General features: G+C 41.4%; 1 protein-coding gene across 1 annotated transcript in view; it reads left to right on the plus strand.

Moving 5' to 3' along the window:
• The window catches only part of kifap3a (kinesin-associated protein 3a), a 29,420-nt gene that overhangs the window by 2,089 nt on the left and 13,473 nt on the right, over positions 1-13,858 (plus strand). Inside the window, exons 3-8 of the mRNA XM_046836376.1 lie at positions 5,917-6,062; positions 6,183-6,241; positions 7,670-7,811; positions 11,642-11,741; positions 12,135-12,259; positions 13,682-13,780. Coding sequence (XP_046692332.1) covers positions 5,917-6,062; positions 6,183-6,241; positions 7,670-7,811; positions 11,642-11,741; positions 12,135-12,259; positions 13,682-13,780 — 671 coding nt within the window. The remainder of the gene's footprint in view (positions 1-5,916; positions 6,063-6,182; positions 6,242-7,669; positions 7,812-11,641; positions 11,742-12,134; positions 12,260-13,681; positions 13,781-13,858) is intronic.

Below are 13,858 nucleotides of genomic sequence, written 5' to 3' on the forward strand. Positions count from 1 at the left end.
GAGTCTACTGTCACTCAGCCATTTAAAAATTTAACCGACACACATTGAGACATTTGCCCTTACAGCGCATCCGGAAGGCATTAACAGCTCTTCGTTTTTTCAGTTTTGTTCCAAAATGGATTCAATTTATTATTTTCCTCAAAATTCTACAAACAAAACCCCATAATGACAACGTGAAAGAAGTTTGTTTCAAATCTTTGCAGATAGATAGATAGATAGATAGATAGATAGATAGATAGATAGATAGATAGATAGATAGATAGATAGATAGATAGATAGATACAACTTTATTGTCATTGCATTGTACAGGTACACAGCAACGAAATGCAGTTTGGCATCTACCAGAAGTGCAAAATGTAGCAGTCGTGCAAAAGTGCAGATAAATATCTAGCATATTTACAGTGCAGATAACTATCTGGCATATTTACAGCAGTGGTATATATATGAAGTATATACAGTGAATAAATATAAAGGCTATTTCAGTGCAGAGATGTGTGGACATTCAGAAGTACAGTGAATAAATATAAAGGTGTACAGTAATTAAGAAAATGTGCAGAAATGAAAGGTTACAGATCACAAGATTATGGCATTAAGGAGTAGCAAGCTGAATAAACAGTCTACTATATATAAAAATATATATATATAAATATATACACATACATTATATACACAGATTAATGTGAAATGTTGGGCAGAATGTACAGTAATGATAAATATACATACAGATATAAAAGTGCAGATGTAATGAGGAGTGAAAAGATATAATATGAAGTATGTACATGTATTGTACAGAGGTTATATACAGTCTTTTGTTTATGTTTGTTTTGTAGTGATTTAGCGGTGTAGTGTTGAGTTCAGTAGTGTGATGGTGGATGGAAAAAGCTGTCCCTGAACCTGCTGGTTCTGGTGCATAAGTTTCTGTATCTCCTTCGTGATGGAAGGAGGTTAAACAGTTTATGACTGGGATGTGAAGAGTCCTTGATGATGCTGTGAGCTCTGCGCAGACATCTGCTGTGGTGAAGGTGTTCAATGGCAGGTAGTTGGGTGCCAGTGATGCGTTGGGCGGTTTTGACCACCCTTTGCAGTGCTTTACGTTCACACACAGTGGAGCCTCCGTACCATACAGTGATGGAGTTGGTCAGGATGCTCTCAATGATGCAGCGGTAGAAGCTCGTTAAAATCCCGAGGACAGATGAGATTTCTTGAGACTTCTCAAGAAGTACAGGCGTTGTTGTGCTTTTTTTACCAGAGCTGACGTGTTCTGCTGCCAGGACAGATCCTCAGAGATGTGAACTCCCAGGAACTTAAAGCTGGAGACTCGCTCTACCTCGGTTCCATTGATGTTGACTGGTAGATGTCTCCTGCTGTTGGATTTCGGAAGTCCACAATGAGCTCTTTGGTCTTTGTGGCGTTGAGAGTCAGGTTGTTGGTGGCACACCATGCTGCCAGATTACGGATCTCTTCCTGTAGGCCGATTCGTTGTTGTCGATCTGGCCGACCACGGTGGTGTCATCTGCATACTTGATGAAGATGTTGGAGTTATACAGAGGAGCACAATCGTGGGTGAACAGGGAGTAGAGCAGTGGGCTCAGAACACAGCCCTGCGGTATGCCAGTGTTCAGAATTAGGGTTGAGGATACCTGGTTTCCCAACCTGACAGATTGAGGTCTGTTGGTGAGAAAGTCCAGAATCCATCTGCAAGTGGAGGTGCAGATACCCAGTTCACTGAGCTTAGTGATCAGTACAGTGGGGAGGACTGTATTGAACGCAGAGCTAAAGTCAATGAACAGCATTCTGATGTACGTGTTGCTTTTATCCAGGTGGGTGAGAGCAGAATGAAGAGCTGTGGAAACTGCATCCTCTGTTGACCTGTTCGGGCGATAGGCAAACTGGTATGGGTCCAGTGTAGGTGGTAGGCCCGCAGTGAGGTGATTCAGGACCAGTTTCTCAAAGCACTTCATAGCAATGGGGTGAGTGCAACCGGGCGAAAGTCATTCAGGCATTTAGCAGCTGAGTGCTTAGGCACTGGTATGATAGTAGTGGTCTTCAGGCATGTAGGTACCATGGCTTGGGCCAGTGACAGGTTGAAAATGTCAGTAAAAACCTGTGCCAGTTGTCCAGCGCATGCTCTGAGAACACGTCGGTATGCTGTCCGGGCCAGCTGCCTTCGTGCATCCACTCTGCTGAACACTGAATAGACGTCCGTTGTTGAGATTGAAAGTGGGCTGTAAGCAGTAGCAGAGTCCGTGGTTGGTGTAAAATGTCCTGTGCTTTGGTCAAAACGAGCAAAAAAGTGATTAAGTTTGTTCGGTTGGAAGGCACTACTGGTTGGTTGAGCTGTGGGTTTGTAGTCCGTGATTGACTGGATGCCTTTCCACATGCGTCTGGGGTCAGAGTTGTGGAAGTGCTCTTTTATGTGGCGTTTAAATGTGAGCTTTGCTTTCCTGATGCCCCTTTTCAGGTTGGACCTGGCTCTGTTGTAGTCCTCCGCACTGCCAGATTTAAAGGCAGCATCTCTTGCTTTCAACAGGAGACGGACTTCAGAGTTCATCCACGGCTTCTGGTTAGGAAAGCATTTCACGTGTTTGACAGTAGTGACATTGTCAATGCACGTGTTAATATGGTCCAAAACAGATGATGTGTAACTGTCCATGTCTGTGTGAGAGTCCAGTGTGGCCTGTGAAGCGAACATGTTCCAGTCAGTATCCTGAAACTGTTGTTGTAGAGAAGAAATGGCCCCCTCTGGCCATACCTTTACTGTCCTCACAGCTGGTTTCACACGTTTGATCAGTGGTGTGTATTTGGGTAGCATGAACAAAGAGAGGTGATCAGACTGACCCAGGTGGGGAGGGAATGGCTGTATGCCCCAGGTATGTTTGTGTATACCTGGTCCAGTGTTTTGTCCTCTAGTAGAGCAGGAGACATTGCGGTGAAATTTTGGTAAAACAGATTTCAGGTTGGAGTGGTTGAAATCTCCAGTGACAATGATAGCTCCTTCAGGATGTGCAGACTGCTGTTTGCTGATAGCTGCATGCAGTTCCTCCATAGCTAGCTTAGCATTAGCATCCGTGGAATGTACACAGCAGTCACAACAATGGCTGAGAATTCTCTCGGTAAATAAAAGGGTCTGCACTTAATCATCAAATACTCTAAATGAACAGAGCAATGACTTTCAGTAACAGTAGAGTCCGTGCACCATGAGTTGTTAACATAAATGCACAGACCTCCACCTCTGCGTTTACCAGAGTCCTCTGCCGTCCTGTCCGCCCGAAAAACACTGCGACCCCCGAGCTCAATGGCGCTGCTGGGAATGTTGTTGTTGAGCCATGTTTCCGTGAAAATCATGACATTACATTCCTTAATCCGTTTGTGTGATGATATCCGGAGCAGCAGCTCATCCATTTTATTAGCAAGAGACCGTACATTGGCAAGGAAGACGCTTGGAATCGATGGTTGATGCGGGTTTAGCCTTAGCTTAGCCCTGATGCCGCCTCGCTTCCCCCTCCTTTGTTTACGGTCTAGCCGCCGGCGCTGTGGTCTCGCTGTCGGCCGAGCTGGATCAGCGGTCCGCGGTGTTCGGACAATTTCCCGAGGGAGTTCAAAGTCCGTTGAAAGTCCGTGTCTGTGAGTATTGCCGATGTCTAGTAATGCTTCTCGGCTGTATGAGATGTGTGCAAGCCTGTTCTGCGTGAATAAACTTGCTGTTGATGGAGAAATTGCTGCTAAATCGCAAAATCTGGAGAGACGCTGGGCCTCGCATTGTGCACGCGCCGCCATCTTGGTGGTATTACAAATAAAAAAATCACATGTACATAAATATTTACAGCCTTTGCCATGACACTCAAAATTGAACTCGGATGCATCCTGATTCCACTGATCATGTTTCGACAACTCGAATAGAGTCCACCTGTAGTAAATTCAGTTGATTGGACATGATTTGGAAATTCACACACGTGTCTGTACAAGGTCCCATAATTGTCAGAGCACAAAGCAAGAAGTCAAGCAATTGTATGTAGACCTCCGAGGCAGGATTGTATCGAGGCACAGATCTGGGGAAGGGTACAGAAGAATTTCTGTTGCATTGAAGGTCCCAATCAGCACAGTGGCCTTCATCATCTGTAAATGGAAGAAGTTTCGAAACACCAGGACTCTTCCTACAGCGAAGCTGCCCAGCCAAACTGAGTGATCGGGAAAGATTAGCCTTAGTCAGGTAGGTGATCAAGAACCCAATGGTCACTCTGAAAGGGCCCCAGCGTTTCTTTGTGGAGAGAGGAGAACCTTCCAGAAGAACAACCATCTCTGCAGCACTCCACCAATCAGGTCTGTATGGTCGAGTGGTCAGAAGGAAGCCACTCCTCAGTAAAAGGCACGACTCTGTGTGGAGTTTGCCAGAAGGCACCTGAAGGACTCTCAGACCATTAGAAGAAACATTTTTCAATGCCAAGCGTCATGTCTGGAGGAAACCAGGCATCGCATATCACCTGGCCAATACCATCTCTTCAGTAAAGCATGGTGATGGCAGCATCATGCTGTGGGGATGTCTTTCAGCAGCAGGAACTGGGGGACTAGTCATGATCAATAGAAAGATCAATGCAGCAATGTACAGAGACCTCCTTGATGAAAACCTGCTCCAGAGCGCTCTGGACCTCAGACTGGGGTGACGGTTCATCTTCCAACAGTACAACGACCCTAAGCACACAGCCAAGACAACAAAGGAGTGGCTACGGGACGACTCTGTGAATGTCCTCGAGTGACCCAGTCAAAGCCCAGACTTGAACCCGATTGAACATCTCTGGGGAGATCTGAAAAGGGCTGTGCACAGACATCCCTATCCAACCTGATGGAGCTTGAGAGATTCTGCAAAGAGGAATGGGAGGAACTGCCCAAAAATAGGTGTCATACTTGTAGCATCAAACACAAAAAGACTTTAGCTGTAATTGGTGACAAAGGTGCTTCAACAAAGTATTGAGCAAAGACTGTGAATATTTATGTACATGTGATCTTTTTATTATTATTTCTTTTAGCAATTTGCAATTGATAAAACACACCACCTTCATGTTGTCATTATGGGGTTTTGTTTGTAGAATTTTGAGCACAATAATGAATTGAATCCATTTTGGAATAAGACTGTAACATAACAAAATGAGGAAAAAGTGAAACGCTGTGAATACTTTCCGGATGCGCTGTAATTTTCTTTTCTTTTTTTGATAACCCAGAAAATATTAATGTTATGAACATGACATTTGGTAGAGTTTTAAACTTTTTGATGTAGAGTCTGAATATGTTCTCAAACTTGGCATGTCTGTAATAATTTCAATTCTACATGGCAACACCGACAGAGATGAAGTTATCAGGGGGCCATAAAGGCATGTACCGTATTTTCCGGACTATAAGCCGCTACTTTTTGCAACGCTTTGAACCCTGCGGCTTAAACAACGAAGCCGCTAATATGTGGATTTTTCCGGGGTTTTTCCCGGTTTCACAAGCTTCAAAATAAAAAACTGAACCCTGACTTTCTTGGTAGGCTACTGTTTAGATACAAGCCGTGTAACAGACCCTGTCTTTCGTTAAAGCCTGTGTAAAGTTCATTAGTTTCAGTGTAGACAGGTGCGGCTTATTTATGTTCAAAATAAAAATCTTTGTAAAATTCAGAGGGTGTGGCTTATATTTGGGTGCGCTTTATAGTCCGGAAATTACGGTACATTTTCTCCATAAAACCTTCATATTCCTTTTTCATCTTCTGCTCCCTCTTTATTACGTAAAAGTTGTTTGAGGGCAAATTGTTTTACAAATGGGGACAAAATCTGGGACACCAGTGTTGGAAAAGTGCTTTGGTTGATTTGACACGACTCCATTCCTGCAGTCTGTCTTTTTTGCTCCACCGTATTAAATAAACGCAAACGTTCCTCTTCTCAGTGTTCGTCTAAAAAGCCTTAATGCCAGCACGGATATTGGGTTGTTAGCACGAAAGGTGGTGGAGGAATGCAGGCTCATTTCACCATCCAAGCTCCCAGAAGTGGAGCGTCTGCTCTTCTACCTTCAAAACCGCAAGTCACCTACAGGTAGGAAGGAACGCGTGCGGTTAGAGTATATTCCCGTTATATCCAGAAGACTAGCTAATGTGAGCGTTGGCGTTTGGTTTGATTACAATAAACTGAATGTTTGTGGTTTCTAATCTCTAGGAAAAACCGAGAAGAAGCAGATAAAGCCAAGAGATCCTGCTCCGTTCGAAGGCATGGAGGTATAGCAGTTATGTTTAAATGCGTATGGAGTTTTCTATATTTGCTTTCATTATTTTTTTGTACAGTTTGTCCAGAAGGGCATTTCCTTTTAATTTGAGACAAATGTATTTCAGCTTTTAATGTAATATATCAGAATCGCAGTGCATCAACACTTTAAACCGTCTGGAAGATTTCAGTAATTGTATGATCTTAGAAGCCTCTCATTCGCCATTCATTCAGAATTGCTCAGATATTGTCAGAATCACCTGTGGCTATAAAAGGACCTTTATTTAGCCTTTTTTTTGCCTTTAATACCCCAGCTAAAACTGACCTTAGCTCAGACAAAGAATTTGTGATTTTTCAGAAGAATGTACATTATATACATTATACATAAACATTACAGCACAGTGAAAATCTTTCTTGGCATATCCTAACGATAATAGGGGGTCAGAGTGCAGAATTAGCCATTATGCACAGAGGGTTAAGGGAAGTGCTCAAGGCCCATTAGCGGAAGCTTAGCGATACTAAGGCTTGAACCTCCGACCTTCTGATTAGTAACCCAGAGCCACTTCCCTGGGTGGACTTTGTTAAAAAAAATTATCTATAAGTAACTATAAATTCTTAAAACCACACAGACATAAATTCAATTCTAGTTATGAACAAATGAGGATCTGCATGTTTCAATTAAGGGTTTCTTAATCTTTTTTTTGCCCCACAGACCAGTCATTTTTCCGCACAGTTAATATTATTGATTCATACTGTAAACTCTGATTGAAACAAGAGCAGGACGTTGGCATAGGCAGAAGGGGTCGTTTTTAAAATTAAAATACCCTGCAGACCACGAAAGTCGATAAAATCTAAATACATAGGCCTCGTACGTACTAAATAAGGCCATAGTCTGGTACCCATCTGCAGCCTGGTGGTTGGGGACTTTTGTTTTAAATGAACTCCCAAAGAAGAACAATGGACCTGGTAAAAGCATCTGTGTAGAAAGTTCTCCTTCACCATGGCTGAATGAAAAATAAAATCCCAGGCTGAAGTTTACATGTCATCGCCAGTCTTTCGGAGGAGCATTCTCTGTCAGATGAAACGAAAATATAACTGTCTGACTGTAATGAAACGGAAAAAGACAGGCTTTTGACCAGAACAACATCCCGACTGTGAAGCATAGGGGTGGTGGCATAGTGTCACATTGTGCAGGGGTTTTTCTGGCACACTTCGAATAGAAAATAGATTAAAAATAACATCGTAATTGTATATGACTTTAATTGAGTATGAAAGCTTTATTTTGCTCATGAAGTTCACTAAATGGACATATTAAACGAATGACCAAAACCTCTGAACTCTCAAGAGCATCACAGTTTCTCATTTCTAACCTCTGACAGTGAATTTCTAGTTCTAGTATTTCTAGTGGATTTTCTGACCTGCGCTCTCTTGTGATCTCGCAGCTGGACGAGGAGGCCAATATTAACAGCATCGACTATTACGTGGAGCTGCTGTACGAGGACGTTCCAGAGAAGATCAGAGGAGCCACGCTTATTCTGCAGCTGGCCCGTAATCCCGACAACCTGGAGGAGCTGCTTCAGAACGGTACGCCGTGACATCAGATTGCAGACACATGAAATGGTGCAATTGTCAGTTATATTTTTCTGGAAATAGTTACATTAGGGTTACATTCTCAGGGCTAAGCATTAAATACAGGACATTTTGAGCAGGAAATTACAGCACTTTTCATGCTGTATGAAATGCACTATACACAATACTAATACGCAAAGCATTAGCAGGTGGTTTCCTGTTTTTTTTTTTTTTTTTTTGGTGGAATTTACAAGCGAACAATTCTCCATCAATTAGCCTTTTTAGATCTAGAGACCACACTGACACCACATGCTTTTTGTTTTTACACGTGAGACTGCGTGCTGCAAGGAGAGGGCTATATTATATATGTTAATTAGCATGTTTGTATTATTATTTTTTTTAGTACTGTTTTTTTCATGTTTTATTTTTGTAAAAAAAGTTCATAAATATTTTACATGGTGTTGTTTACATTTGTTTTTTATAGGTTTTTTTTTCATCCATTTAAAAAAAACTATCGGATGATTAATCGATTATTGGCGAGTACGATCCAACTGATCTATCGGTATCTGTAAAATCCACTATCGGTCGACCTCTAGTTGAAATGTTGGCGGTTACAAAAAACGTATTGAGCGCTCAGGAATAAACCATTATATTAAAACCCAATAATGTAAATAGTTGTATTGAGGTTAAGAATTGAATGATGAGTCTTGCAAAGAGTTATATATGGAGCTGTGATTATGTTATTATCCAACAAACAATTTAATTATTAGAAATGTGTGTTAAATGAAACACGGCTCTTGTTTTCTCTTGTAAGTGTCCCTTGTTTTAAAACCTTTCCGGCGCATTTTTATAGGGTGCTCTACTGAAACCATAATTCACCAATCAGGAAGCGACGCGGCATTTACGAGACGTCGCACTTTCACATACGTGTACACAGACTATCCCTTTTCACCGAATGTTTCCCAGCTGTGTTTCCCGGTCAGCCGACGTCCAGTGTCCATCTCTTCTGTCAGTACGCATTAGATCCTGCACAAACCTGTCAGCATTCGTTAGCATCACAGTGTCTGGAGATGGCGTCGGAGCACTAACAAGTCGCACCGGGGTCAAACGGAAACGAGAGGGGCCCGGGGGGGGCAGCATGACACATATGTCCGCCCGCAGAGGAAGTCTCATTTCTCATGCCACGTGAGACCTGACCTCTCCTTCTCTCCCGTCCCGTAGCTCCTGGGTCCTCTGACCCTTCTTCTCTTCTCTGTAACTCACACCCACTCTTTCTTTCTGTTGCTTTAACCCCTCATCCATCGTTTCCCTTGTGTTTAGGGAATCTCCAATTCAGCTCAGCTCAGCTCAGCGTATTTATGTTCCATATGCATGTTCAGCATTGACACATATTAGTGTGTCCTTCTTAGAAAACCCTCCTGATCACTTCTGCAGCCTCCAGATTTCATATACATCTGCACAAAGTTTTCCAGTCTGCAATTCCCTAGAAGTGAAAAACCAATTCCATTTCTACTGCCCAGCATTCATCTGCATGTGAGGTGGTATCAAAAGTTTCAAAACTCGCTCTGTTTACAAGAAAGTACTTTATTTATCTACGTTTACATCACCTTCAAAATAGTCCCCTTGCACAGCAATACAGAGCTCCCAGTGTTCCTGCTACTTATAGAACGTGTCCTGGAAGTGTTCTTTTCTAAGCGTGTCAAACACCATCGGCGGTTTCGCGCCAGATTCGTGCCGGATCTCATCTTCGGGAAGTGGGCAAAGTCCGCACGAGCCAAATCAGGTGAGATCATGTGTATCGTTCTCCGATGATCATCGTTGAAGGTCTTTTTCCACTCTTGAAGTGCGCGTGCCTCTCAAAACACCTTGACGACTCGTTGCAGCAACGTCGTATGCCAAACATACGTCCTGTAAGCGTCTCTGTGTCAGATTTGCCCAGTTTTATGTTTTGCTCTTTGTTCTAACTTGCTGTCCGTGATAAAAAGTGCAGAAACGGTAACACACGCAGTCAGATCAGCACCAGTTACATTGTTTTCCCACAAATCCGACTTCGTTTCTCGCAATTCCGACTTCGTTTCTCACCAATTTCGACTTAGTTTCTTGCCAATTACGACTTTATTTCCCACAATTCTTACTTTATTTCTGATTTGGCAGATGCCCAAACTTGTTGGTGCTGGTATTTAAACTCACAACCTTCTGATATCCTCAGAATTCCAAATTGGTTGAATGGAGATGGAGTTTTTTAGGTAGCTTTTTGTTGGACCTTTTGTTGCGTGGACCTTTTGTTACCATGCTGCTTCCCTATCTTTGCAGGCACGTATCTAAGGCTGGGTTAGAAAGAAGCTCTTTTCACGTTGTCTAAATTCCACATGAACTACCTTGATGTTATCATAAGGTGTAGATGCTCACGGTTGTCAGATTATTGGCACGGGAGCTCAGTTCTGGTCGGAAATAATTTTTTTTCCGTTTTTCAGAATTTAGCTACATCGCCATATTGTATTGTTACAATTAGCAGTCCATTAGATTTAATTTTAGATTACTTTGAAACATCAAACCCACATTTCTTGCACTTTGAATTTGTCATGCATGTCCGCTCCAGCTTCGTACCTTTACATAATTAATTTTCTATGTTATTCAACAAAGACAAACAATGAATCATTGTGTAGTATGTCCATAAATTGATATTAAAGAGGTTTTTATTAACTAGTCACAGCAATATATTGAATAATTTGTTTAAACTGTGAGTCTTGTAAGCATGTAATAATTATTATGACAATATAATCTAAATTGCAGAAATACAACAAATCGATGTGTTTACCACATTTAGATCATTCAAAGTCACTGTAATGAAAATGATATGTAAACATGTGGATTGCACTCTTTAACACTTCAAATAAATAAAACGATGATGTAATATATTATCTTACTGATCTCCAGTCAGTAAAGTAACACACAAAGTGCAGAAAAATAAAGGAGAACAAATAGCTGCGAAAAACCCTGCTGTTTTCAGCACAACTCTCCGTTAGAATTTCCTGTGTAGCTCCAGTATGGCGACCGGTCTAAAATATCTGCGTGATTGAAATGATGTCACGCAGATACACAAAAGGTCCCCGCTCAGTACGGCGACCAAGCCTGGGTTTTGATTAATACACTGGATACGTGGTATAACAATACCACGTATCCAGTGTATTAATCAAAACCCAGGCTTGGTCGCAGTACTGAGCGGGGACCTTTTGTGTTACTGCTTATGTAATTTCCATATTTAAAGTACATTCACATGACGTGCTTTCAAACGTGTCGGTCATGGTTCAGTTTGGGGTTTAAGCAGTGCAACTTTCCTTTATGTCTTTGTGGTGTTTTAAGTGCTGAATCGGGTTAGTTGTAGAAGGCAGGTTTTTGCCATTACCCGACGCTGCGCTGGTTCTTTTTTTTCTTTTAAGTCAAAACAGTCCTACACAACGTTCCATTCCTCTTTGACACTATAGTTTCCGCAGTATCAGGTTCAAGCCTGAGGTCATTGTACAACAGATCAAGGTGCAGTGTTGCCTGCCAACTGCTTTACTCAGACGTAACCGAGTGTAATCGTGTTGAAAAATCTATTTTCTTTCATATTGCGTTATCGCAAATACAATTAATCGTTCTGCCCTAGTTATAACTAATCCTATGTCTTTCGATATCTGTGATTCCGTTTCTTTTTGTTATTCATACAAATGATATAGTACTCGAAAGTGTAATGAGCGGTTTAATTATGCACTGAGTTTTGGATCACGTGTGTGTGTGTGTGTGTGTGTGTGTGTGTGTGTGTGTGTGTGTGTGTGTGTGTGTGTGTGTGTGTTGCTCTACAGAGACAGCTCTGGGAGCCCTGGCCCGAGTTCTGAGGGAGGACTGGAAGCAGAGTGTAGACTTGGCAACCACCATCATCTACGTCTTCTTTTGTTTCTCCAGGTATCAAGCGGGATATAAAAATCTCCGCTAGCACTTTTTAGTCTGAATGTTCGAGCCATTATCATGATCCATCATTACAGGGGCTTGTTTTCATTATTTTTTAATAACAGTGCTAAATTGCTGCATAATAATAATAATAATATTGCCTACTGTCAAAAGCAATTAGATGATTGGGGATTTTCTAAGGATTGAATAGATGAGTGCGCAAACCCCGGAGTTGTTCTTGGCTCCAGAGCACTTCGTTGTTTCTCAACTGCGCTGCAAAAATGGATCTGGTTCACATACATAATTGACCGGGGACCGTTTTGGGTGCTAGCTGCAACTTTATTTTGGCATGTCCGAACACCGTCCAGTACTCGGAGTCAAACCAAAGCGAATGTTCCTTTTTCCCAGTTTTATCCAGTTCCATGCTCTGATCACTCACTACAAGATCGGTGCCCTGTGCATGAACATCATGGAGCACGAGTTGAAGAGGTACGACCTGTGGCAGGAGGAGCTGCAGAAGAAGAAGAGAGCTGATATCCTTAACTGTTCGGGAGTCATACAGGGGGTCAAGTGGTTAAGTCGGTCAGAGGTGCTTTAATGTTTCATTTTGAACCGATGTGACGTACATTCTTAAAATCAAAGGTGATGGTTCATGGATAGTACTTTATTAATCCCTGAAGGGATATTTGGTGTCATAAGTTCCCAAAGAACTCGCAATATGCCACAGAAGAATAAAGAATGTTTGTTTGCACATAACAGATTAACTATACAAAAAATATGTTGTAGGTATAAAACTATACCTACTAAGTATAAGTCAGCAGGCATATAAAGCGTATAGGAGTCAGTATTCATGAATAAATGGGGCCAGTGTGTAAGATTTGTAAGATTTTGCAGTGTTTTACATTGTAAAGGTTAGTTTTGCAACATGCAGTGTAGCAAATTGGGATTGTTGTACAATGTAAATAAAAACAGAACACAATGATTTGCAAATCTCATTAATCTTTATTTTTTTTTCACAATAGAACATAGAAAATATATCTATGGAAGCCCATTTCCACCCCCTAAAAAAAGGTTTGCCTAATTGCGACTTTATTCTCGCAATTCCGACTTTACCACAGTTCTGACCTTATTTTTTCCAATGCTGACATTACTTCTCACAATGTCAACTTTATTTTTGCCAATTCTGACTTTTTATTTTTTTTGTCAATCAGCAGCGTCACCCCCTCTGTAGTGCCAGAAAGCTTTTTACATTGAAAATTAAATCTACAATCAAGAGATCGCATAACTGCATAATGCATCTATTATAATAGCATGACTGCAGTCTAGACCATTTGGTGCATCATAAAACAAAAAACACAACAAAGGACACCAGGAACTGTTGAGCAATTAGAATCCTGTATCATACACACACAGGGCAACAGTCCTCTCCCAAAACAACCGGTCTCCTCAGTTCTCAGATGTATTACAGACAGAAGATGTGATGCTACACAGTGGGAAACGTGACCCTGTGGCAGTCATCAAATTCAAAATGACCTTTTTTGTTAAAGTGGTGTATAGTCTCAGTTTAAACATTTAATGTTTTATTTTGAATAGAACATGAATTTATGAGATTTGCACTTCATCGCATTCTGTTTTTATTAACAGTTTACACCACAGCGTCCCAACTATTTCTAAAATTGTGGCTGTATTTTATTCATTTTTTTGGATATTTTAGATCTGATAGTGAATATCATCTGAAAGTGATTTTACTAATACATTAGTACCTGTACATGTAAAAGCCCTGTATACATCACTATCAGCAGGGCAGTATATACAGTATGTTTACATGTTGTTCAAAAAATGGCCTCTGTATACCTGGGATATATAAACTATGTTTTTGCCCTGAACCTCCTCCAAATTTTCAATAAACCAAATGAAATTATGTCTGAAATGTTGAGATCCTTGACTGCTTGAACAGGAGGAAGACCCCGAGAACCAGAACCTGAAGAAAGAGTATGAGAAAGCACTGAAGAAGTACCACGGTCTGCTGGTCAAACAGGAACAGCTGCTAAGAGGTAATCGATCACACCAATATGGACTGAATGTACAGATGTGTTTAATAAAAAAGACAAGCGTATTTTATGCATATAATA

This window comes from Silurus meridionalis, chromosome 23 (assembly GCF_014805685.1).
Source record: "Silurus meridionalis isolate SWU-2019-XX chromosome 23, ASM1480568v1, whole genome shotgun sequence".
Lineage (NCBI taxonomy): Eukaryota > Metazoa > Chordata > Actinopteri > Siluriformes > Siluridae > Silurus > Silurus meridionalis.